At 45.3% G+C, this 27,193-nt stretch overlaps 2 protein-coding genes across 2 annotated transcripts; both read left to right on the forward strand.

The window, feature by feature from the left end:
- Positions 1 to 2,813: 2,813 nt before the first annotated feature.
- FOXD3 (forkhead box D3) lies at positions 2,814 to 5,319 on the forward strand. The gene has a single exon (XM_045477663.1). It carries the CDS (start codon positions 3,756 to 3,758, stop codon positions 5,199 to 5,201), a length of 1,446 nt encoding a protein of 481 aa, XP_045333619.1. The 5' UTR covers positions 2,814 to 3,755; the 3' UTR covers positions 5,202 to 5,319.
- A 9,089-nt stretch (positions 5,320 to 14,408) lies between these two features.
- Positions 14,409 to 14,874, forward strand: LOC123599992 (60S ribosomal protein L17-like). Its single transcript, XM_045482415.1, has one exon. The coding sequence runs from the start codon at positions 14,424 to 14,426 to the stop codon at positions 14,862 to 14,864; it is 441 nt and encodes a 146-aa protein (XP_045338371.1). The 5' UTR covers positions 14,409 to 14,423; the 3' UTR covers positions 14,865 to 14,874.
- Positions 14,875 to 27,193: the final 12,319 nt, after the last annotated feature.

The raw sequence follows: 27,193 nt of genomic DNA on the forward strand, positions 1-27,193 counted from the left end.
AGCCCTCTGCGACCCAGACAATATTAATCCACATTTCTCCTCCCCCACCCCCAAATATTTCTGGTCCCTCTATCATATTTTTCTTTCCGCGACTAATGTGTCACTTTCTCTCTGTAGCTGTCTCGCTTCTTCAGTCTCTCTCTGTCCTGAAGTCTGGCAGTAACTGACGATTTGTGGGCTCTTAGCTGCAAACTGCAATTACGAGGCAAACAGGATTTACTTAGCCCAGAATCTAGTCGGCGAAAGGCAGGTCCCTGCACAGCTATGGGCTCCAGCCCTTCCGCCCCGGCGGCATCCCGCAGCGGGGACTGCGGGAACCTTCCGGCCTCCCACCTGGGCCGCTGCTTTGCCTCCTTCCGGCCCCGGGAGGTTGCGCTGGTGCTACAGTCAGCCCGGAAGGGGGAAACCCGTGGCGGGTTCCCCAGTCCAGGGTGGTCGCGGGAAAATCCGCTGCCTTGGCTGGAAATCGATATTAAGCGGTTGGGCCGGCACAGGCGACGGACGTCGGGGCCGCAGCCAGTAGGTCCTGCATGTCTCATCATTTAGCTAATCGAGTCGAAAAGTTTCTGTAAGGGCCAGACCCGGCATCAGATGGTAACACTGATTGAACAAGAGATTAGCACAATAGATCTCTAACCGAGGGGAAGCGTTGCTTTTCACGCTACGCGCCGTAATTAATGGTATGAATCAATTAATTTGACTTTTATTGTGTCGAATGAAAAAAGCGCAACAAATGGAACTGGCGGCTGGGAGTTGTTCACCCCCCACCCCTTCCTCCAGGGAGGTTCCAATGAGACACCAGGGAATGGACGGATCAGGCCAGGTCTTGGCCGAGGGAGGGTGAGGCAGCGACCAACCGCGCCGAGGAGTCCTGAGAGCCAGCCCTGGCGGACAGCAGAATCGAAATTAGGCTCATTTGGAGGCTACTTTAAGAAGGCTGCCGAGGGCAGTCCCCGGAGCCGCTACACTCCCACTCCCACGCTCACGCGCTCTCTCTCTCTCAAACACACACACACACACACACACACACACACACACACACACACACACACGGCACGCGTCCACGAGACCCCAGCTTCTTGGGCTGTAATGGGGCTTGGGGCCCACGCCTGGCATTGGAGCTGGACAACTGAAGCTATGTAAAAGTAATTTCTGAATTTCAGATTTCGGATTTCTTTCTTTTTTCTTTTTTGTCCTTCCGACCTTCCTTTTGTAATTATTGCGTTGCTCGGACAGTTGCAGCCGGGTGCAGGGGGCAGCCAGCTCGCGCCACTCCCGTCGGTTTCACGGAAGGCTGTCTAGATGGCATTGTAAACGGTTCGCACCTGCGGGGCCACAAAGAGGTGCAGCTGCGGAAATCAACTCAGAGATACATTTTAGGGTCAGGTACAAAGGGGAATCGGGAGGATCATTTAAACACAAAAAAAACTTTGGAGTTCCGCGGCTGTCTCTGGATGGAGTAACTGCCCCCCTCCCCCCAATCCCCAGTACAAACCAGGAACGTCCTGCGAAATGGAGATCCAATGGACTAGTGTTATAGCCAGGAAATTATCTAATGGAGATGAAAGTCAATCTATGTGTCTCACTGCCTATAATGAAGTAAGTTTACGGATTTTTTTTCTAGGCCAAGGATTGAGAGCGTCGTAGGTGAGAGACACAGACTGAGGGAATCAGAACACCACTGTCCACCTGGAATTAAATCGGTTTCCCAGCGTCTTCTGTAAATATTTCACCAACTATTTCCTCTGGGACCGCTCGCTCCCCTTGTGCTCCTTCCTCTGGCGAGGCCAAAATTCTCCTCCCAGGACTTAGCGGACAGACAGGACTTGGGTTCAAGGAGCCCGCCACGGCCGGCCCGCTCTTGCAGCTCGCTGTGAGGCGGCCTAAAACTTCGGAAGGAGAGGTGGCGCATCGCGGACTCAGCAGGTCAGGAGCACTATCCCGAGGTGCGAGGTCCAAGCGCACGCACTGGCAATGCCACGCACCGGTGGTGGTTTTGCGAGCCTCCACCCTCAACCCCAGTTAAATCCCCACAGCCTTTCCTACCATCGATTTTCCTTGCCAAGGAAACTCGGTGTGTACCAGCCGCATCCTCGCCTCCTCCACCCGCTCTGCTACTGGTTTCCGCGGGAAGTTAAATCTTGGACGATTTACCTAAGCCTTAAGAGGAAAGAATCCACGTGAGTTAGCAGCAACTGAGAGCCTAGCCCACCCGCATGCTCGAGGCCGCCCCCCATTCCCAAGAGGCTGGGCCCCGCTGCCCGGTAAAGTCACACCGCCAGCTCCCGGCGTCCCAGCCCGAGCGCGGCGTCCAAACTGGAGGCCCGGAATCCTCTACTTCGCTCCACTCGACTTACCCAGGCCGCTGCCAGTCCCGGCTCCTTCCCCAGCGCCTCATTTCCGACTTTTTCACTTGCTAAGTCGTTTAACAACTCCCAGCTGCTAGTTACAGCCTCTTTATTTATAGGTTCGCTGTTATTTTACGTCGTTTTTATTTCTCTCGGCAACTATTCTAATAGATTAATCAATAACTATTTTCTGACCTTCGGGAACCCCAGCTGATGCTGTTGTGGCCGCGCGGGGAAAAAATTTATATATATATATATATATATAAAAGCACGCTCACATCTAGCGGGGAAAGCAGAAGGCAGGACCCAAGTGGTTTGGCTTTCAGGGGAAAGGGAACGCGTCACCTCAGTAATTGTCTCCGCCGAAAGAGCACCGAGACAGGAGGGGATCTGAAGTCTAATTAGCAATACGGAGCCGGATGCGCAGCCCTTACTCAAGAGCTAAAAAGAATCAAACCCCAAAAACAAAACGGAGGCTACTAAGTTTTTCCTTTAAAAAAAAAAAAGGGATGAGAATCTCGTTCGGTGTTGCCCAGTCCCAGCCTAAGGAGTGTTGGCAAAGTGGGGAAGGGGGAAGGGAGAGGGGGCAGGGAGGGCAGGGCAGCAAGAGCCGCAGGGTCCCGCGGACGCTCCCAGGCCCACGCCCTCACGCGCTCACAACCACCCTCCAGCACTCACACCCACAGGCTCCCTCGACCCCTGAGCAAGGCTCCAGCCTAGGCTGGGGTCCAGGGTGGGCCAGGACGCCCTCGGAGCCCTCGGGATGCTGGCGCACCGTGCGGCGCTGAGTTGCGCGTCCCTCGTCCCTTTGTTGACAATTCCCTGAACCAACTTGAGTTTGGCCGGCTCCACCGCGGCCCTGACGTCACGCGCGGTCACGTGGCCCCGCCTCCCGCTGGATCTTTAAGTAGAAAGTAATCTATCAGGCCAGTCCTTAAAACGGGACTTTCGACTACGGGGGCTCGGCGTCCCTGACACCCCCCTCCCCCTGTTGCCCCTGTCCGGGCCCTCCCGAGCTGTTGGGCGCCCGGCGTCCCGCGCCCGCCTGCGCCGCTCTTGCTCTCCACGCCCGGGCCAGAGGCCGAGGAAGGCGGGCGAAGTGAGGGGGCGCGGCGTGGAGAAGCCGCCGTGGCCCGGAGCGGCATCGAGCGCCTAGTACCGAGAGCCAGGGACAGCAGGAGTTTGAAGAGCGCGGCCGCGGGGGGCGGACGGCAGCGCCCGCGCCGCGCGATGCCGGGCTGCTAACTGTGAGCCAAGCCGGGAGGGCCCCGAACCACCTACGTCCCCCTCCCCTCTCCCATCTTTCCGGAGCACCCAAGCCCCCTTCCCCTGAGCTCGGCGGCAGCCCCTGACGACTCCCATCGCCCGCCGCTCCTTCCCCGCCGCCGCCACCAACCCCGAGGAGGGATGACCCTCTCCGGCGGCGGCAGCGCCAGCGACATGTCCGGCCAGACGGTGCTGACGGCCGAGGACGTGGACATCGATGTGGTGGGCGAGGGCGACGACGGGCTCGAGGAGAAGGACAGCGACGCGGGCTGCGATAGCCCCGTGGGGCCGCCGGAGCTGCGCCTGGACGAGGCGGACGAGGTGACGCCAGCGGTACCCCACCACGGGCAGCCTCAGCCTCCGCACCAGCAGCCCCTGGCATTGCCCAAAGAGGCGACTGGAACCGGGGCTGGGCCAGGGGGCGAGGCGGGCGCTTCCGAAGCTGACGGCTGCAAGGGTGGCGTTGGCAGCGAGGAGGGCGGTGGGAGCGGCGGCGGGCCCGGCTCGGGCAGCGGTGCGGCGGGAGGCCTGGCCCCCAGCAAGCCCAAGAACAGCCTGGTGAAGCCGCCCTACTCGTACATCGCGCTCATCACTATGGCTATCCTGCAGAGTCCGCAGAAGAAGCTGACCCTGAGCGGCATCTGCGAGTTCATTAGCAACCGTTTCCCCTACTACCGGGAGAAGTTCCCCGCTTGGCAGAACAGTATCCGCCACAACCTCTCGCTCAACGACTGCTTTGTCAAGATCCCCCGCGAGCCGGGCAACCCGGGCAAGGGCAACTACTGGACCCTGGACCCGCAGTCCGAGGACATGTTCGACAACGGCAGCTTCCTGCGGCGCCGGAAACGCTTCAAGCGCCACCAGCAGGAGCACCTGCGCGAGCAGACGGCGCTCATGATGCAGAGCTTCGGCGCTTATAGCCTGGCGGCGGCAGCAGGAGCCGCGGGGCCCTACGGCCGCCCCTACGGCCTGCACCCCGCGGCCGCGGCTGGTGCCTACTCTCACCCGGCTGCTGCGGCGGCAGCGGCAGCGGCCGCGGCGCTCCAGTACCCATACGCGTTGCCGCCAGTGGCACCCGTGCTGCCGCCTGCCGTGCCGCTGCTGCCCTCGGGCGAGCTGGGCCGCAAAGCGGCTGCCTTCGGCTCGCAGCTCGGCCCGGGCCTGCAGCTGCAGCTCAACAGCCTGGGCGCTGCGGCGGCCGCCGCGGGCACGGCGGGCGCTGCGGGCACCACGGCGTCACTGATCAAGTCCGAGCCGAGCGCGCGGCCGTCGTTCAGCATCGAAAACATCATTGGCGGGGGCCCGGCGGCGCCCGGGGGCTCGGCGGCGGGCGCTGGGGGCGCCGGGGTAACTGGGGGCACTGGGGGCGGTGGGGGCGGCAGCGCAGCACAGTCCTTCCTGAGGCCGCCCGGGACCGTGCAGTCCGCGGCGCTCATGGCCACGCACCAGCCGCTGTCGCTGAGCCGGACGACGGCCACCATCGCACCCATCCTGAGCGTGCCGCTCTCTGGACAGTTCCTGCAGCCAGCAGCCTCGGCCGCGGCTGCTGCCGCCGCTGCAGCGCAAGCCAAATGGCCCGCTCAATAGGGACGTGCCGGTGGCTGGGACCGAGGGCCGGGCGGCTGCCCGGGGCGGTGGCTGCACTTCTAGTCTGCGCGCCCCGCCCCGGGCCCGGCCCCCCTGCCCAATCCCGGACTCTGCCTCTCTTCCATTTCCTCCCCCCGACCCCTCAACACCGACCTTCGGCGGCCTCCACCCCCTTGCGCACACCTAGGCTGGCGGAGCAAACTCACACCGCACGCCCGCCGGGAATAGCTTTCTGTACAGGTAAAACCGAAAAACCGAATTTTCCGAAAATGTACCCCGACGGCTCCTGCTCTCAGTACCGTGGGGGTGGGAGGGAAATTCTTTGTACATATTTGTATAAAAATTATTGACTTTCCTTTTGGGGTTCTTATTTTTTTAAGAAAAAAAATTCAGTAGATTTAGAGCTCTGAACTTTCATTTTTTTTGAAGGTTCACTCTCCGCAGTTTTATGTGAGAAGAAAATGTATAGAGACGTTGGGAGATTTTAAATATAAAAAAATTTTCAAAAGGCGAAAAGTGTCATTCTATTATAAAAGTCTGTTTATATATGAATGAATATATATGGTATTCTAAATGTTATTCCATCGTGTTGTACACAACTTTGTAAATAAATTTTTAAAATGCTTACCCTAGTGTTTTATTTAGAGGTCTGAGGTAAACGACAATATTTTAAAATTGTATTTACATTTTATCTTTCCCAAAAATTTGAGGAGTCTCAAGTAATGACCCTTTCGAACTTAGCTATGCGTAATTTGAGTGTAGGAAAAATTTAATTGGAGAAAGGAAAGAATATGCCTAATTTAAATCGTATTAATATTTTTCTTTTAGTTTTTACATAAAATTGGAATGTGGGTGAGGATCTTGTTCATAGCAACCCATTAAGTCTGAATGACCAGATATTTCTATAGACAAAAATAAGCTGCCATTAAAAAAAAATAACCTAAGTCTAAACAGCACAATCTTTTTTTTTTTAATACCAGACTTTTGTCTTCCATAATGAGAGTCCTTGGTTATTTCAATTATTCTTTCAAAAAACATAAATTACAAACATCCCCCTATTTTAGCATTTAAATCTTAAATTTTTGAAGGTATTTATTTTCATTCCCCTAGTGGAAGTGATAAACTCCAGTTTTTTGTTTAAATGTATGTTATGGCAGTTTAGTTTTTGCAGTGGAATTGTATTATCTATATTAACCTGATCAATAATACATAGTTGTCCTATTCTTTCATAATATTTTTAAATAATATACCTCTTTTGTATGGCAGTAATAAATCCAGAACATAATTTTGATTTCTGAAGGATTTCTGTGCATGTCTCCTCTCCCTCCAACCCGTAGTGTTCCGAAGGCCAAGGAATACTGGCCTTAACACCCTTTTAAAAATAGGTGTACATCATCCCTTCCTCCTCCCCCCTTTTTTAAAAGTCTTGTTTTTTTTTTTTTTTTAAATAAGGCTAGGTTAGTGTGAAATGAGAGATAGGGTAGGAATGGGGAGATGTCCTCCTAGATTATTTTTAATGTGCATTTCAGCTGTCATAACCTTAAAAGTACTAAGGTAGAAAGAAAACATCTAGAGCGGGAAGCCGTTTCCCATCACCACCAACATATCCTCAAACGGCATCAATTCTAATTATTTTGTAATTAATTTAGCTGTTACAATTACTTATGCGAAATCGCTTTTTAAAACTGGAACGGGTAGCAGTGCTGTCAGCTCGGCCCTATGCGCGTCCTGCTTGCAAAACACAGCCAGTCCCTGTCGGTGGCGTCCACCTCGCCTCTTCGTCGTGGAGATGCCTCCCGGCTTCAGATCCGAGACTTATTTCTCTACTATAGGCGTGGGCTACGGAGTCGCTTTGAAAGACGTGTCCTGGAAAATACCGAATCTGTTTTCCTGGTAAACAGTAAACATTATTGTGTCCTGAGTAAACATTCCTCCTGGATCAGGGTCCTAAAATAAAACAAGCTGCCGGGGGTGAGATAGTTTAACCTGATAAACAAGAACCTGATAATCAACTGCGGCCGAAAGAAGCAACAGTAACCTTCACGGAGAAGAGATTATGGACCACACAGTCTCCGGGCGGGTCCCCTCTAATCTCCTTTTACAAGGAAAACTAAACGGATCTAAATTTGTTTGTGTGTTGCAGCTATAAAAGTAACAAGTTGTTTCACAGTTGTGTCTGGCTAATCGGTTTTTACACAAACAGCAAATGGTACATGATTTGTGCAAACACATAGAGGTTATTTCTAATTTTAGCTGACACCCCTGGGAAAAGGGAAAGGCAGGGCTTCTTGAATTCACTTTTAGCCTCAAGAAGCTGCTGATCCAAGGCTTCTAAATGACATTGGATAACAGAGGCCTCATTCCATCCCTGATCCTTTGTTACTTATAAAATTACTCGCTCATATTTCCACGCATAGCAGCAATACCGGCCGAGCCTGAGCCCGCAGCTTGACACTCCGCCACAAGCCGACGCTTGAGATCCGCAGGGCTTTTTCCAGCGATGCATTAGGCGGCAGGGAGAAGAGGAGCAAAGATCCGCCGGAAACTTTCCTTCTAGCTACTTCTCAACCTTGAACTAGAGCCTGGAGATGGACCCCTTCCTTTATTTCTTGGAGAATAGGAAACTCTCAGATCCAGACCCCAAGCTGGCCCAGCGGCTGTTTAAAGTGCTGGCAAATGTCTGGGAGATAGACCTGGCTGTACCCCTTTGGAAAGCTCTTTTTGGTTTAAGCTTGTTAAACTACGAAGGTTTAGAGCAGAAGGGAAAATGCAAATATATATAATGAACGTAAGCATTTGGTAGGGGGAGGGTTGAAACTCACATTTGGTTTGAACGCTGGCACCGGCGAGGAAAGGCACTGAAATCCCTCTTTACATTGAGATTTAAAGGCAACACGACTGATATCCACTTTTTATTCCACTTAGGCAGGTTTATTTGTAATAAAAAAAGAAAAAGGAAGGGGGTTGATTTTTTATGGGAGAGAATTTTAGCTTTCGGCTAAACGAATTTAAACTGGTTTCCATTCCTCCAGCACTCATTTCCAGAATGTCAATCCAGTTTCGAGGCCTGTAGTCCTTAGAACTTATCCAGACCAGAGTCCCTGAGTGGAGCCCTCGCACGCAGTCCCTCCGGGAATGGAGGGTGAATCCGGAGGTCCAGGGAAATATGAACCTAGCTAGAGCAAAATACTTGCACGGGCTAGGATGGGCTCGCGCTGCGATGGCGGATGCGGCCTGTAGGGGGCGACGAGCAGATGGAAAACTTACCCGTTTTGTCTCCCAGAGTCCAGCCCCAGCCCTCGGAGGCTTCTCCTTGCCTCGCAGCCTAGGAGCACCCTGACACCCTTGTTCATCTTCCGGGTCTGGGACATCCAGGTAGAATCTCGGAGAAGCTGCTTCTCTCAGCCTGTCTCCTGAAAGGGACAGAGTCCCGAGGGAAGTTTATCTTAAAGATTGGGAAGCAATAAAGTTTAGTGATGAGGAAACATCGACTTGGAAGCAATTAAGAGTTATATTTGAGGTTATTTATTTTACATGGTTTATAGGAAGAGCCTTGGCAGTGAGGAAAACATGAATGGCCAATGGCTGAAGGGGGGGGGGGGGTGTTTAATGTGGGTTCCTTGAAGAACGGTCCAGAAGAAAATGTGATCTGAAAGCCGGTTCCAAAGCCATGTGCCCATTGGACTCCACCTGTGCCTGTGATGGTGGCAAACTGCATCCTGAATGAGTTAATATTCACCCCTTTCTGGGGTGGGGAGGGGTTGTAAGAACATTCTCTGGGTGCCCAGGCCCAATCATGGGGTGGGGGGGATAACAGGAAGGAATGGAAATGAGAGAGGCCTTGCAGAGGGGGGTTTCAAGCAGGGATTAGGCATTTTGTGACTGTGACCTTGAACAAGCTGCTTGGTTTCTTTGAGTCTCTCCATTTCCTTACCTCTACCGTGAGAATGAGGAGTCTACCTGATGCTTTGGCTTACAGGATTAGGTGAACTGTTGCCAGTGAAAAATATTTTATAAACTGTAAGGAGCTAGGGAGATGTAAGAAGTTTGCTTGGTATTTTTTAATGGCTTCTGGACAAAGAAACAACTCTGTTCCAAACACCAGCAGTATTTGGCTTGGTTTTGAAAAGCTCGGTTTTTGGTGTGAAAAGTGGGTTTTTCTAAGAAGGGTGGTAGAACCTATTCCAGCTCCTGTCTACCTGGAAGGAAAAGTGGCCGGTGAGAAGAGGCTTTTAAAAGGTGGAGTCTCCTCCTGGTCTTAAGTCCTACCAGGCCTTGAGCCCTCATTGCCACCTCTAGAGTCCTGGCTATTTCTTTCTGGCTGAGCAGTCCACTTTGCTGTTTGCCCCTTTGTTTCCACTCTCCGCAGCAAGTGGAGAAACAGGAGCCCTTCGCTGACAGACGCCCATTAGCGGACGACATGGGCTCCGGGGGGAATTAAAGGTAACCAGATCTTAAACATGTGTGAAAGACCACCATCCCTTTGCTTTGCCCCCAACAGTTGGCAGAGTTATACCTAGCGCCAACTTCTCTCTTATCACCACCCCCTCCCCTTGCCTTCTTAGAAATGTACAGGTCATTCTTTGCTTGCCAGGAGCAAGATCAGCCAAGGAGGGCAGTTGCACAGAATAAAATTTGAAAATAAATGCTGCAAAATCAGCCATAAAGTCCTAAGAAAGCATTGTCATCTTATTTTTATTTCCCGAGGGGGTGTCTTACATCAGAATTTCTCAAAATAAGAATTAAATTAATCCCCTCCCCCATTTTAATATAAAGCTCCTACTCAAAGACCTTCTTTTCCAGATGACATTGTGCTGATGGGCACAGCTTTGTCCTATCAGTGGCAAGGTGGGGAGGAGGAGGAACCGCCTTCGTTCCCTGGTCTCAGTCCTCCCGGGCTGAATTTCGGAAGTATCTTCTGAAAAAACAGTCCTACAGAACATCCTCCCCTCTTTTTACATAGGCCCAGAAGGTGCTGTGACTTCTCCAAGGTCACTCAGCAGCCCAAGTGTAAGATATGGAAACAGGGGAGGAAAAAGTCTTCTCTACCTAGGAAGGATGTTCGACTTGAGGAAAGGAAAAAACTGAACCCTGGGGCAAAGAAGGTTGGGAAGCGCAGAGAAAAGGAAACAAACAAACAAACAAACACCAAACAACAAACATGGAGAAGCGCTGGGCCGAGCGGGATTCGGCTCCAGAAAGACCGAAGTCCTGGACCCTGGGGTGGTTCCGAGGCCTGGCAGGCCGCTCCGCCCCAACTAGCTGGTGCGCCCCTAGCCCAGCACTGGGCGGTTCTGCCGGGACCGAGAGTTAGAGTTCCTTCTTGCCTCGTAATTTGGGAGGGGAAGAAAGAAGGCGGGAACTCCAGGCCCGCACCTCCCTTCACCCCGCAGGTCAGCGGCCCATCCACTGCACTCTGGGGTCGGCAGTCGCCCCCGCCCTTCCACCTTTGCGCAAGCCAGGAGGGCTCGGCCTGTGGGACTCCAGCTCCCCCTGTCTGAAGGGAGGGAAGAAGAGAATTTGAATTAATTAGGGAGAAAACTCTTCGGTAAAAGGTGCCTGCTGCAGGGGTGGGGGCAGCGGAGGGCGCGGTGGGGACTCTCCTCCCTGCCCTCCCCCGCGGCGCCCCACTTGCAATCGCTTAGAAGAGCTCGCGACGCGAAACAAGTCCCGGCCGGGCGGCCTGGAAGCCCCAGCCTGGGATCTCTGGGAAACCAAGAGCAAGTTTACTGCGTTCTAGTTAGGCCACAGCCCTGGCGAGTCTTAAAAGGAGGGTCGTGAGGACTCTGGAGACCTGGCTGGGTGGCAGACAGACCCAAGTGTCACCAACCCGGTCCTGTTTGCCTGGCCGTCAATGCGCAGCAAGTTCTCTCGGCCATCCCGGCCCTGGCCTCTCCCTCTTCCGCGGATTCGGGCATTTGGAATGCTCCTTCCGGGAATGGATCTGGCAACAGGGGCTGCAGTGCACGCCTTATTGAAGAGGGGAGCTTTGCTTCTTTTCCTCACTCCATCCCTTCCACTCTCTCCTCTCGACAAATGGTAAGCGCGACTCAGTTTTCTCCCAGAGGTCGACAACACATTTTGCCCGTTACCCTGTTCTGTAGGGGGCGTGTATGCCTGGTATCGCAGGGAGCTTTGCTGTCAGTGCCGGAGCAACCCCCAAAGCTTGATGTTGTCTTTGCTCTCAAACTCCAACTGGGAGGCAGCGCCTCCTCCGGGAAGCCCTAGGGAACTTCCCAGCTCCGGTTTGTTGAGCCTCGTTGGAGCCCACTGTGCCAACGAATGAAGCGTTGTCACTGATGCCCCGTGAGTTTCTTACTGTCTAACATTGCTGAGCACAAAAGAGACAACTAAAATTATTTGTCTAGCGAATGACAAGAGAGGACCATGGGGATGAGGATGAGGAAGGCTGTTAATTGATCAAGTCTTTCTCAAGAGTTTGGGGACCGTTTTTCTTCCCATTCCTTTTCTTCAGTCCCCTTCTTTATGATAATGCTTTTATAAGCACCATGTTAACATTTTAATTGAAGGAATTTTAAAAACATTTATTAGAGATCTAAGAGGTATAAGACATGTCACGTTCATAGTGTGATTAGATTTTCTGGAATGTTTTCTCTGCGTTCTCCTACCTGGAATACATACCATGAGAAGTCCCACCTTCCTAATGAGGAAACCCCCTCTACGGTACTTCAGTTTTTAGCCAGCTTCTGCTTTAATTATTCCAGTAGAGGAGGAATCAAACCTTGCCAAACGTTAGGGGCATCTTTATTTGTTACACTGTCTTTCTTTTATAGAACGTTTTTATTTCTTTAGTAAAATATAGAGGATTGGAGAGTCATTTGCTTAGATTTTAATATTAAAGATGACCTTATAAGATGATCATATTATCATGTGTTGGGTTTCTTTATCTAGAAACAACAAAGAATTCACTGTGGTTTGGCTTTTACATTAAAACTATTGTTTGTGGGAGGAAGTGAGCAAAAGCTAAAGCTTTGAGACAGCATCAGGGTTCTATCTTCAGTATACATGTTTCAGGGCTGTGCAGGGGCCTTGTTCTCAGACCCACTTGGAGAGCCCTAGCTACCACCTCCCCTAGGATTGAATTCAGGCAATACTGGCAGTAAAAGTCTTGTGGGATGGTTGGTTGTTAGAATTTCATGTTCTTTATTTTAACCATAAAAAAAGTATTTTTTAATATTTAAGTATTTAAGTAAGTATTTAAGTATTTTAAATATTTATTTATTTTTGAGAAAGGGAGAGAGAGTATGGGGGAAGGGGCAGAGATAGAGGGAGAGAGAGAATCCCAAGCAGGATCCAAGCTGTCAGCACACAGATGGACTTGGGGCTCGATCTCACCAAACATGAGATCATGACCTGAGCCGAAGTCCAGTGCTTAACTGAGCTACCCAGGTGCCCCCCTCAAAAGCATTTTTAAAAAGCTAATTCGTTTAATTTATTTTTCATTACTGTAACCATTGGCATAATAGTCACCTCTTACCTGCAGTCATTCCAACCATATGAAACTAGATGTCTTCTCTGAAAAATATTCATGTGGATTCTACTGTTTAATATAAACAAAAAAGAAATCACAGATTATTTGGCTATTGCCCTCCAACTAGGATCAAGATAACATGCTTTTTAGCCTTATACACTTAATGCAACTTTTTTTTTTTTTTTTTTTTTACAAATTTATATCTAGTTTATGTGGTCTCTCTTGATTTAGTCTTTATAGAGCCCAGTTAGCCTCTTCCTCTGCCATTGTTACAGATTATACCAGTAAGCCATCTCTCAAATTCTACCATCTTGCAAATGTAAATGTTGGTTACAAGAGCAAGGTGGTACCAAGATCAGCACAAATTAATCACAACCACTATGAAACATCTTCTTTATTGATGGTACTTCAACAGTATCACCTTTCCACATACATCAGGAATTATGACTTTATGATAAAGTTGCTCTTGTTGCTGGAGGGAATCGAGTGCAAGTATTAATAGATTGGATTTAAAGACAAGACTAATTCTTAGTCCTAGTCTTGACATTGAACTTGGAAGTATTTGGTGGACCCTGTATTTGCCCACGTAAAGATTACTATTGAAAATTTAGCTGAGAGAAAGAGAAGAATTATAGTATTATAACTATCATTTCAGATTTTTAGCCAACAGATCTTTTTGAGTAACTGTTTAAAAATTTAGAGATTTTTTTAAAACTTAATTTCACTTTTGTCTTAAGATATCTACTTTTCCAAGACATCTGTCATTCAAACCTCCAGCAGTTTGATGACTCCTTTACTCTGATATTGATAGTGTATATTGTAGTTTAGGGTAGGGGACTGAATCACCCCCTCTCTACCACCATCATCCATGAGGCCCCATGAATAAATTGAATCTCCCCCTTACAGGATACTGTGAGTGAATCCACCCTCCACTTTGGGAGCCATCATTTCATTCTAGTACAGTATATTCAATATACATACTTAATGGGTTACATGTTTTGCTTTTAAATATTCTTACATAATTGAGATGAAGTGTGAGGAAAAACTTCATTAAATTTTGAGAGCTAAAAACTTACTGTGTAAGAGATAGCTATACTGTATTTTCAAAATTGATTCCCTTGCTAAGGAGGGTTTATTATTTCAGGTGCAGAATGATATTCTGGAAGGAGTATGGGCTTTGGATGTGATAGTTCTAGGGTCAGATTCTGGCTCTGCCAATTCCTAAATATAATTTTCATAAGTTATTTAGTCTCTCTGAATCTCAGTTTTCTGATCTATAAAATGGGGATCATACTGTGAAGATTTACTATGACAATGTATTTGGAGTGCTCAAAAATGGTGGTTATTGCTCTTCCCCTAAGTGGCCTGAGATGATCTCTGAAAACGGTTTGCTCTTCACTTGACCCAGAAAGCCCTATGAAATCATGCAAATCAAGAGGCTCAAGGGGCGCCCGGGTGGATCAGTCAGTTAAGCATCCGACTTTGGCTCAGGTCATGATCTCACAGTTCGTGGGTTCGAGCCCCGTGTCGGGCTCTGTGCTGACAGCTCAGAGCCTAGAGCCTGCTTTGGATTCTATGTCTCCGGCTCCCTTTCCACCCCTCCCCCACCTCTCTCTTTCTCACTCTCAAAAATAAATAAACATTAAAATAATAATAATAATAAAAAAGAGGTTCAAACCTTCACATTCACTTTTAGGAACACATGTGAAACTGTCCATGCCATCAAGAGTATGCATATCCAAAAAGCCACCAAGAATATGAAAGATGTCACTTTTCAGAAGCAATGTATGCCATTCTGTGGCTATAATGGTGGAGTTGGGAGGTGTGCCCAGGCCAAACAGTGGGGCTGGACACAGGCTCAGTGGCCCAAAAAGAGTGCTGAATTTTTACTGCACATGCTTAAAAATGCAGAGAGTAATGATGAACTTCAGGGTTTAGATGTAGATTCTCTCGTCATTGAGCACATCCAGGTGAACAAAGCCCTCAAGATGTGGCATAGAACTTCTAAGGCTCATGGTAGGATTAACCCACATGGGAGCTCTCCCTGCCACATTGAGATGATCCTTACTGAAAAAGAGCAGATTGTTCCTAAACCAGAAGAGGAGGTTGCACAGAAGAAAAAGATATCCCAGAAGAAACTGAAGAAACAAAAACTTATGGCCCAAGAGTAAATTCTGTATAAAATAAATGCAAATAAAAGTAAAAAAAATGATGGTTATTATTACTTTACAGTTTTGCTGATTTTATAGCGGTCATATTTTCATGAGGCTACCTTTATTTTTTTCTTTGATATCATACACCAATAGTTGTCACATCTCATATTTAAAAATGAAGTTGCTGATACCACCGTCCCTTCCATCTGTTTGAGCGAGGTATCATTTTTGTGTTCTCACAACTTAACAAATGTGAAACAATTTACTCTGTAGTGCCACTTGGTAAATCACTTTTTCACTTTCAGGGTATTTTTCAGTCTTGTGGATGAGAGGTCTTGACAATAGTCATTAAAGATGTGATAGCACTTTCACAAGAACAAGGACATGTGCCTTATGTCTTTGCTGAGCTCTGGTCTAGGTAGACTAATTTTAACATTTTTCCACATCTGCACTAAGATTTCACTGGGAGAAGTCACTGCCTAGATGGGATCTGATCAGGCAAATGCCTAATTTTGAGCTTGTAAAGATCTCCTCAGTTGTACTATCTGGCTAATGGGAGGATGTGATATCATATAGTTAAAGGAAGATGTGATAGAAATCAGATTGATTAGGGTTTGCTGCCTCATGATTTTGACTAAATCACTTGAAACCTCAAATCATGATGATTTAGTTGAGACTTATGTCTATTTAGCTTATTCAAATTAAAGCAAACATTACTTAAAAAGTATGAGAAAGGAAGAGTGGAAAACCATTTAAATGTGAAGCTGCCATTAATTCTATTCAATGGGCATGGGACACAGGGGTATATGTAAGGGTGCCATGAAGTTGCTGTTTCCACAGTTAGTTTCAGTTCCCTTATGTATCTTATAATGTGAGCATCTTGTACAGAAAATGGGATGAGATCTCAGTGTTTAAATATACTGCTCTTATCTTTTTGTACAACATGGCCCCTAAATGCAAGCTAGTTATTATATGTAGAATTAAACCAAAGACACATCAGACAATGGAGGAGAAAACTATTAGATTAATGGAGAGACTATATGCTTGTCTATTATAAGGGCAACTTTTAAGGGATTTTGTGACTAATTTTTTATTACATTTGATTTTTTACCTTACATGTTACTTTGTAATCTAACTCCTCTACAAAATGCAATTTCCATTATAATATCTGCCTTACCAGGGTTGTTCTGGGAATCAAATGAGATAATATATGTTAAAGTGCTCTGCAAAATTCACAGTGCTATAAATATAAAATGTGTCTGTACTCTGGATAAGACTTGGTCAGCCATTTAAGTGTTTTACTCTGTGTTTTCGCACAGAAAGTGAATTGTAGCTGTGTACAGAACAACAATCACAATAATAATAATAATAATAATAATAATAAAGATAGAAGCTAAGAAGATTGATTAATCGCCTACTTAGAACAAACCAGGAAATGTGTTTGGTGCTTTAAGTGGGTTATCTCAACTAGATACTGCTTTGGGAAAAGTTCTTCTACTTAGTTTTCTATACTCCAAGCTCTTCTAAGGGTACCTCAGTTTCAAAGATTATATACACTTTCTGGGAAGCCTCCACATTACTTGTGTGGGTGTGTAGCCAGTATGTTTTCTTCTTATACAGATGAATTTAATAACTAAGAAGTGCTGGGTGAGAAGATACTTATTTCCTACTATTTCCATGGGGAGGAATTTTCATCGGAGGACACATGAACCTGTGCCTCTTATTCATTCCTCTCTGAGGGAGGAAGGAGGACTTACCTGATTAATCGGTATTTTTTAATACAAATTTTATTTATTTATTTATTTATTTACTTACTTACTTACTTATTTATTTATATTTAGGGAGAGCACAAGTAGGGAAGGAGCAGAGAGAGAGAATCCCAGGCAGGCTCTGAACCACCAGTGTAGAGCCCGATTCACAGCTCAAACTCATGAGCCACGACATCATGACCTGAGCTGAAGTTGGACCCTTAACTGACTGAGCCACCCAGGTGCCCCTGTTTTTTTATTTTTGAGAAGGAGGAGGGGCAAAGAGAGGGAGAGAGAGCGAAGGAGACCGAGACCCCAAAGCAGGCTCTGTGCTGTCAGCACAGAGCCCTATGCGGGGCTTAAACTCACGAACTGTGAGATCATGACCTGAGCCAAAATCAGGAGTCTGATGCTTAACTGAGTGAGTCACCTAGGTGCCCCTGATTACTCAGTTTAGAAGAAGGAAATGAGCATTTGTGGATCAGCCACTCCTGCACATTTTGGATTTGCCTGCTCTCAGAAAGGATGCATTATGGTTTTCAGCCTCTGTCATGCCATGACCTTAGCAAAACGTGATCTTACTTGTGGTTGAGATCTACAGCTGGTTTGTGCTCCCAGTGACTAGGTAGGTAAATCTAACTAACTCAGCCACTATTAGCCAGTTCACTTGGTTGCACATCACTTAATGTAGATTTCGTTAGAAGTAAAAATAACATTTATTATCTGTGACTCCTGTGTCTACTTCTCAACTGGTTCTAAAAGTAGGTGGGAAAGAGAAAAATTATGAAGCAGTTCTGCTTAAAATCCTAACAAAAGACAGTGTAAGGGAGTGGTTAAGAGCACAGGGATGGAAATGAATTTGCCTAATTTCAAATTTGGGCTCCACCACTTTTCAGCTGTGTTATTTTATGCAAGTTGTTTAAACTCTCTGTGCCTTAGTTATCTTATCTGTAAAACGGGAATAATAATAGAACCTACTCTCATAGTGAGAGGATTAAATGAATTAATACATGTAAAATGCTTAGAATAGTCCTGAGTGTATCAGCATTCAATAGATGTTAGCTTTTCTTACTATTCAATTAACATTGATAGCCCAAGGATACAATCTAAATATTTGCACATAATTTGCATTCAGCTTCTAACTTCCCTCCTTAAAAAATGTTGGTTCATGGGGCACCTGGGTTAAGCACTGGACTCTGGATTTCTGCACAGGTCATGATCTCATGGTTTGTGAGTTTGAGCCCCATGTCTGACTCTGCACTGATAGCGAGGATCCTGCTTGGGGTTCTCTCTCTCTGGCCCTTACCTGCTCATACTCACATTCTCCCACTCTTTCAAAATAAATAAATAAACTTAAAAAAAATGTTGATTCCTTGATTATCAGCACTGGGGCCTTCCACTGATTCATTCTCCGTGTTCAGTATGGTATATTTAGTCCTTTTCTTCTCCTTTTCTTTACTTGCCACAATCCATAGAAATGGGACTCACAGTGACACACCTTTTAAATTTCTGTGAGGTCTTCACACTAATCCACTGTGCTTGCTCTTATTTCAGAGCCCCATAGCAATTTGCCTATCCTATACAATTTAGCTATTAAATGTGTGTTATCATATGGGATGCAAAATAGGACAGATTTTTTTATCTTTTAAAGAAAACTACCTCAGTGTCTCTTCTTTTTTTTTTTAATTTTTTTTTTTTAACGTTTATTTATTTTTGGGACAGAGAGAGACAGAGCATGAACGGGGGAGGGGCAGAGAGAGAGGGAAACACAGAATCGGAAACAGGCTCCAGGCTCTGAGCCATCAGCCCAGAGCCCGACGCGGGGCCCGAACTCACGGACCGTGAGATCGTGACCTGAGCTGAAGTCGGACACCCAACCGACTGAGCCACCCAGGCGCCCCACAGTGTCTCTTCTTAAGGTGCAAATATGTTGCAGTAATATTTGGGGGAGTATGTTCAACATTTTATCATGGAGAATTTCAAACATACAGAAAAGTTGAAAGAATTTTTTTTAAGATTTTCTAAATTTTTTTAGTAATCTCTATATCCAACGTGGGGCTTGAACACACAACCCTGAGATCACATGCTCCACCAGTTGAGCCAGCCAAGTGCCCTACAAAGTTAAAAGAATTTTGCAACAAGCACCACTATTCTACTGTTCTACCATTAACATTTTATTTATTTATTCATTTATTTTCATTTTTTTTTTTAAATTTTTTTTTTCAACGTTTATTTATTTTTGGGACAGAGAGAGACAGAGCATGAACGGGGGAGGGGCAGAGAGAGAGGGAAACACAGAATCGGAAACAGGCTCCAGGCTCTGAGCCATCAGCCCAGAGCCTGATGCGGGGCTCGAACTCCCGGACAGCGAGATGGTGACCTGGCTGAAGTCGGACGCTTAACCGACTGCGCCACCCAGGCGCCCCTACCATTAACATTTTAATACACTTGTTCGATCACAGAGTTTCCAGCATTCATCCTTTGATCTGTTCATCATCCCATTTTAGTTTTTTGGTGCCTTTCAAAGTAGAATGTTGCATCACTATTTTAAAATGCTAACCTTTGGGAGGGAGGGGAGAGTGGGTGATGGGCATTTGAGGAGGGCACCTGTTGGGATGAGCACTGGGTGTTGTATGGAAACCAATTTGACAGTAAATTTCATATTAAAAAAAAAAAAAAGTAAAATGCTAAACTTTACCGCCTACAACTCCTCTATTTCCTATCTGAGGCAGAAGCAGTGTGGCAGAGTGAAGGGCTTTGGAGCCTGGCAGCCTGGGCTTGTAATCTAGCTTTGCCACTTACTAGCTATGTGACCCATATAACATTACTGTTACTTTGTGTCTTTGCCTGCAAAAGAGGATAATAGTAGTACCTACCTCATGAGGTTGTGAAAGTGCATGTAAAATGCTTATTAATAGTGCTTGACCAGCAAAACACTTGTAGAGTACTAACTTATGTTGGGCAATTTATACATATTAACATATTTAATTCTCACCAAAACTCTGTGAGATAGTACCATTATTATAAAATATAATGTGTATTAGCTATTATTATTTTTTATAGCAGAAATACATAGAGAAAAAGTCTCTCCTTAGTTTTTTTTTTTTTTTTTTTTTTTTTAAGATTTTATTTTTAAGGGCACCTGGGTGGCTCAGTTGGTTAAACATCTGACTTCAGCTCAGGTCATGATCTCAGGGTTCCTGAATTCGAATCCCACACCAGGTGAGCTTGAGCCCCACCTCAGGTGAGTTCATGGCCCACTTTGGGTAAACATGAGCCCTGCCTTGGGTGAGCCCCGCTTCTCTGTCTCTCTCCCCCTCTCTCTCTGCCCTTTCTTCACTTGCACCCTCTCTCTCTCTAAAAAAAAAAAGAAAAAAAAAAAGAAAAGAAAAGATTTTATTGTTAAATAATCTCTACACCCAAGGTGAGGCTCGAACTCACAACTTCAAGATCAAGAGTCAGACATTCTACCCACTTTGCCAGTCAGGTGCCCCTCTGTTTAGTTCTTGCGTTTTAAATATATATACATTATTTAAATATATATATTTAAATAATATATATATAAATAATATATATATAAATATATATATATTATTTAAATATATATACTTATTGAGAAAGACAGCATGAGTTGGGGGTAGGGGGAAGAGGGAGAGAGAGAGAATCTTAAGCAGGCTCCACACTCATCACAGAACCTGAAGTGGGGCTCGATCATGTGACCCTGGGATTGGGACCTGAGCCAAAATCAAAAGTAGGACACTCAACCAACTGAGCCACCCAGGCACCCCAAGTCCTTAAGTTTTAAAACAGACATTTTGGAGTTCATGGCAAAAATAATGCCATGGGTTCTGCATTGGCCCAGAGCAGGAGTGTAACATCCTCAGCCCTGCATCCCTATGTCTTGTGTGTTTCTGAACTTACATTCTTAACCAGTGGGGCTAGAAGGGGACTCTGCCATCTTCTGGTAGATGTGTGCGGGATCCCTCTGTCCACACCTCCTGGAGGAAGCGCTGTTGCCATCTGGCTGTGTGTGAGTCACATTCGGGTGGGTCCACACCAGGCACAGGTGGGAGCTTGGAACTTTGTTGTTTATTCAGTGCCATGGATTTCAAATGGACTTCTTGCCATGAGCATCCAGAGTCCCATGAAGGGTCTGTGACCAAGAAACACTGGAAGCGTCACCCCAGAATTATGGTGAGCCTTATTCCCTGTCACCTCCAAGTGGAAGATAAGTTTCAGAACAAAGAGCTCTATTTTTAGAAGAAATGTGTTAAACTCAGAAATGATGAAATCAAAACTTTTATTCTTTTTCTTTATTTTTTTAATGTTTTTATTTATTTTTGAAGGAGAGAGAGACAGAGCATGAGCAAGGGAAGGGCAGAGAGAGAGAGAGGCAGACACAGAATTCGAAGCAGGCTCCAGGCTCTGAGCTGTCAGCACAGAGCCCAATGCAGGACTTGAACTCACAGATCATGACCCGAGCAGAAGTCAGATGCTCAACCAGCTGAGCCACCCAGGCGCCCCAAAACAAAACTTATATTAAAAGGCAAAGATGCTAAGAAAAAAAAATAATGCCATGATAAGAAGCTTTGTGAAAGAGACTGGGCTCTTTTCCTGTCAAAAGCCTATGTACTCAGGGAAAAAGTTTAGTCACTGACAATTCATTTTGGAACAACAGATAAAAGAGTCTCACCTGACCAAACTATGTAACGTTTCCTAGCCTTGGGGAGAAGAGAGAAGAAACAACTAGGGTGAAGCTTATTAGGATATTTGGAGACCTATACCAAGCCAGGCTAATTTCTAGAGTTGGGAAAAATATAGCCCTCTGGATATGGATTTGTGGATTTGACAGCAGGGAAGAATTGTGTTTCCTACGAATAAGTTTTGGACTCTTGTGATGCAATTTTTTACTTATTCATTGATTTTATTATTTTATTTTTTATTTTACTTTGTTTGGTGAGAATACTTAAGATTTACTCTTTCAGCAAGTTTGTAGTATACAATACAGTATTAACTATAATCACCATACTGCAGGTTAGATCCCCAGCATGTATTCATCTTATAACTGGAAGTTTGTATCCTTTACCAACATTTCTCCATTTCCTCCCACTCTCCTCCAGTCTTGGCAATCATTTTACTCTCTGCTTCTATTATTATTTTGAGTTTTTTAGATTCCACATATATACAGAATCATACAATACTTCTCTTTCTATCTCTGGTTCATTTCACTTAGCATAATGTCCTTTGGTATGATACCATGATTTATAATAAGAAATATATGTTTTGGCCTTTTCTTTTTTTATCCCGTCCCTCTCTCCATTCCCAACTAGAACATCATCTACTGCCTCAGGAAAAGAAAACCATAAGAAACAAAGTAAGTTGAATTTTTGGCTTTTGAACGCCAAAAACCAAAGACATGGCAAAAATAAATAAATAAGTAAATAAGTAAATAAATAAATAAATAACATGCTTGGATGAGTACAGTTATTTCTGGTTCCAGAGAAGATACAAATTTTATGGACTGGAAGAGAGGGATAGTCCCAGACAAACTGGGACAGTTGGTAACCCTAGTTTAGCAGGGAGGTTGTTTTGTTTCCAAGTATACTTGGTATTTACAAAATAAATTGTATTGGTAGTATATATTAAGGACTTCTAATTCATTATTCTAATAAAGGCAAGTGGCAATATTTCAGTGTTCCCATTATACAGAATATAAGTAGGTAGCTGGAATTCTCCAAAGTTTTAGGAAGGATGCTTTCCTCATGCATTACTGACTTGAGTTGGCGATAATGTTCAATTGCTTCCATTTTTTTAAAGTTTATTTATTTATTTTGAGAGAGAGGGAGGGGTGGGGGGTGAGAATCCCAAGTGGGTTCCATGACATCAGCACAGAGCCTGACACGGGCCTCAAACCCATGAACTGGGAGATCATGACCTGAGCTGGAATCAAAAGTCAGATGCTTAACCAACTGAGCCACCCAGGTGCCCCATGCTTCCATCCTTTTAAAGTTTTAATTTATTTATTAATTTGAGTAATCTCTACACCCAATGTGGGGCTTGAACTCATGACCCCGAGATCAAGAGCTGTATGCTCTTCCAACTGAGCCAGCCGGTGCCCCAAATTGCTTCTATTTTTGTATTAAAAATTTTTTTAAGTTTATTTATTTTGAGAGAGACAGAGATAGTGTGAGCAGGGGAGGGGCAGAAAGAGAGGGAGAGAGAATCCTAAGCAACCTCCAAGCTATCAGTGCAGAGCCAGATGTGGGGCTTGATCTCACGAAACTGTGAGATCATGACCTGAGCTGAAGCCAAGAGTCAGATGCTCAAGCAACTGAGCCACCCAGGCACCCCTATTTTTTTCATTTTAATTTAAAATACTTATTGTAAGCAGTTTACATGAATAAGCTATATAAATATATATATTATTTTCCAATTTTATTTGTTTTATATAACCCTGTTTATTTGCCACAGGAAATTGGAAATAACTATAATAAGTATAAGCAATATGGAGGTGAGGTTAAGAGCACGGTCTCTAGAGCCAGACCATCTGGGTTCAAATCATAGCCTTGCCTCTTACTAGTTGTGTGATATTGGACAGGTTCCATTTCTTTATCTACAAAATGGGAATTAAAATAGTATCTATCTATTAAGGTGGTGTGAGGATGAAATGAGTTAATACACATAAGGTGCTTATAATGGTGCCTGGCATTCATAGTAGGCACTCAAGAATTATTAGGTGATTTGCAAGTTCTTTTGCTGTACTAATGAGTTTATCCATAGTTCATTATTTTCATAATTAAATATTCAAAAAGAGTTGGGGGGGTAGGTTAAAATGTTTTCTCAGGGCACCTGGGTGGCTCAGTTGGTTAAGCGTCCTACTTATGCTCAGGCCATGATTTCGTGGTTTGTAAGTTCAAGCCCCACATCAGGCTCTGTGCTGACAGCTCAGAGCCTGGAGCCTGCTTCGGATTCTCTGTCTCCCCCTCTCTCTGCCCCTCTCATGCTCATGCTCTGTCTTTCTCTGTCTCTCAATAATAAATAAACGTTAAAAAAATTTTTTTAATGTTTTCTGAAATGACACATTGTTTTCCTCTCCCCGCCCCCCCCATTCATATGTTGAAGTCCTAACCCACAATGTGACTGTATTTGGACATAGAGCCTTTATTTATTTGTTTATTTATTTATTAATACGAAATTTATTGTCAAATTGGTTTCCATACAACACCCAGTGCTTATCCCAACAGGTGCCCTCCTCAATGCCCATCACCCACTTTCCCCTCCCTACCACCCCCCATCAAGCCTCAGTTTGTTCTCAGTTTTTAAGAGTCTCTTATGGTTTGCCTCCCTCCCTAACTTTTTTTTTCTTTTCCTTTCCCACCCCCATGGTCTTCTGTTGAGTTTCTCAGGGTCCACATAAGAGTGAAAACATATGGTATCTGTCTTTCTCTGTATGACTTATTTCACTTAGCATAACACTCTCCAGTTCCATCCACATTGCTACAAAAGGCCATATTTCATTCTTTCTCATAGCCAAGTAATATTCCATCGTATATATAAACCACAACTTCTTTATCTATTCATCAGTTGGTGGACATTTAGGCTCTTTCCATAATTTGGCTATTGTTGAAAGTGCTGCTATAAACATTGGGGTACAAGTGCCCCTATGCATCAGCACTCCTGTATCCCTTGGGTAAATTCCTAGCAGTGCTATTGCTGGGTCATAGGGTAGATCTATTTTTAATTTTTTGAGGAAACTCCACACTGTTTTCCAGAGTGGCTGCATCAGTTTGCATTCCCACCAATATTACAAGAGGGTTCCTGTTTCTCCACATCCTCTCCAGCGTCTATATTCTCCTGATTTATTCATTTTGGTCACTCTGACTGGCATGAGGTGATATCTCAGTGTGGTTTTGATTTGTATTTCCCTGATGAGGAGTGACGTTGAGCATCTTTTCATGTTCCTGTTGGCCATCTGGATGTCTTTGGACATAGAGTCTTTAGGAGATAAAGTTAAATGAGGAGATAAGGGTTGGGCAATAATCAAATAGGACTGGTGACCTTGTAAGAAGAGCAGAGATTCACTCTGTGTCTCCTACACACACACACACACACACACACACACACACACACACAGACACCTGACAGCAGAGATTCACTCTGTGTCTCCTACAAGCGTGTGCGCGCACACGCACACACACACACACACCTGAGTTAAGGTTATTTGAGGAGACAGAAGGTAGCCATCTATGAGCCAAGAAGAAAGTTCTCACCAGGAATCTCCCCTGCCAGACCTTGATCTGGGACTTCTAGCCTCCAGTGTTGTGAGAAAACAAATTTATGTCGTTTAAGCTGCCCAGCCCATGATATTTTGTTATAGCAACTCAAGCACGCTAAGACAGATTGTTAATTAATGAGCACTGAAGACTGAGGAAAACCCTTAGAGTTGCATTTATTTGCAAAGACTGGGCAACATCACCTCAGTTTTCTTACCCCAGCCTGCCCTACACAAAGGTGCCTGACGACTGAGCAGAATGATGAAGTAGAAGGAAGACCACTTCATTGGCACAACCCTGCCCCTCATCAACTGAGTGATTTAACCAAGTCTTTTAACCTCTTCATGACTCAGTTTTTTCCTCAGCATAAAACAAAGTGTCAGATATACACATATACAGATAAATATATATTTATATTTTCATATAATTAGGTTGAACTACATGTTTGAATCAATGACACGTTTGAATCAATGAGATGAAGGGGGAGCAAGAATACGGAGTAGAGACTAAGAACATAGAAGACCAAGTTGTTAGAGCCAGAAGCAACTGCCATGAGAATAAGTCCTTAGGTCTTTCCAGAGATGTTGGGAAAGGCACTGGAGGTGAAGCAGAAGTTTGAGTCAATTTTTCTAGGTCTTAATAGGCAAGGAGAACTTGGCTGCCATCTGGGTTATGAAGAGGTTTTAACTAGATGCTCTCTAAATCATCTTCTGCGGTGCCTGGGTGGCTCAGTCAGTTAAGCATCTGACTTTGGCTCAGGTCATGACCTCATGGTTTGTGAGTTCAAGCCCCATATTGGGCTCTCTGTGGTCAGCAAAAGAGCCCCTTTGGATCTTCTGTCCCCTCCCCGCCCCCGCGCCTCCCCCACTTGTTCTCTCTCTCTCTCAATAAATACATAAATAAATAAACTTTATTTAGTTTTTAAATTTTTTTTAATGTTTATTTTTGAGAGAGACGGAGTGTGAGCAGAGGTGGGAGGGGGGTGGGCAGAGAGAGATGGAGACACAGAATCTAAAGCAGGTTCCAGGCTCTGAGCTGTCAGCACAGAGTCTGACGTGGGGCTTGAACCTACGAACTCTGAGCCGAAGTCAGATGCTCAGCCGACTGAGCCACCCAGGCACTCCAAAATTAATAAACTTAAAATCAATCAATCAATCATCTTACAGCTCTTGTGTCCTATAACTTAATGATTGTAGGGGCTGAGGAAAGGAGCAAAGAGGAAAGATGAGGACTCATTTAATGCTAAAAATGAAATAAAATATTAATTGGTTCCCCAATTCCCCTTCATTTCTGCAAATTATAGGAGTCTGTCTTCCTTCTTTTGCATGTATTTCACTACCTGACCTTAATGTTCATTTTAACTTGATTAGAGTGTCTTGTCCTCAGCATTCCCTGGGATAGCCCTGGCCCCGTAGGCCACTAAGGGCAATGCTGTCGCCTCTCACTTCATCTCTCATCCATACTTGCAGGGTGTGTATTAGATTAGGGCTAGACCTCTCAGATCAACCTTAAATTCCAGCTCTGCCACTCACTACCATGAACCTTTGAACAAGTTACTTAAGCACTCTATGCTACATGTCATTTTATGTTTTAATCTGTTAGGTAGGGATAAATAAAACACACACATCACATGGTTGTTGAAAGGATTAAATGAGATAATACTGGCAAACTCCCTTCAAATTTTAAATACTGTGGGAACAGGGACAATATCTTTCTCCTTATCATGCCTAGCATTTAGTAGGTGCTCAGTAAATATTTTTTGAATGAATAAAAATAACTTGGCCTGGTGTCTGGAACATAGTAGGTGCTCAAGAAAAGAACATTATACATATCACCTTCCCTAGTTGTTTTCAGTTGGTTTTGCCTGTCCAGCATCTATTTGCTCATTTTCTAGTAGCAAAGCCTCAGTTTCCCTTTGTGAAAGTTCCCCTTCCTCATTTTCAGTTTTTGTGGTTCTGGTGGGGCTGACCCCATATCTCTGCTCCCCAAGTTGGTATGTGGCCCAGCCCTGGCCCAATTTAGGACAATGAGAGTCAGGCCAGGTCTTTTTCTGGACCTAATGTGAGAGAGAGACTCTCTTTCCATCTAGGTTGCCAAGTTGGTAAAAGGTAAGGCTAAAGCAACTGGAGGCCATCTTGTTCCATTTGGGAAGAATCTGCTGAGGAATAAAGCCACGAAGAGCAGACCTGAGGGGTAAAGGGAAACTGATACCTCATGATATTCTTTAGCATTTAGATCCAGCCACAAGTAAGATAGGCACAGGTCTCTGTCTTTGAGGAGCCTGTAATAGGAAAGAAAACAGTATGATTGGAGAGGGTCAGTCTGC

The sequence above is a fragment of the Leopardus geoffroyi genome, chromosome C1 (assembly GCF_018350155.1).
Source record: "Leopardus geoffroyi isolate Oge1 chromosome C1, O.geoffroyi_Oge1_pat1.0, whole genome shotgun sequence".
NCBI lineage: Eukaryota > Metazoa > Chordata > Mammalia > Carnivora > Felidae > Leopardus > Leopardus geoffroyi.

Bases quoted from the DNA above. Each gene is read 5' to 3' on its own strand.
- FOXD3 (XM_045477663.1), top strand. From the start codon at position 3,756: ATGACCCTCTCCGGCGGCGGCAGCGCCAGCGACATGTCCGGCCAGACG.
- LOC123599992 (XM_045482415.1), top strand. From the start codon at position 14,424: ATGCATATCCAAAAAGCCACCAAGAATATGAAAGATGTCACTTTTCAG.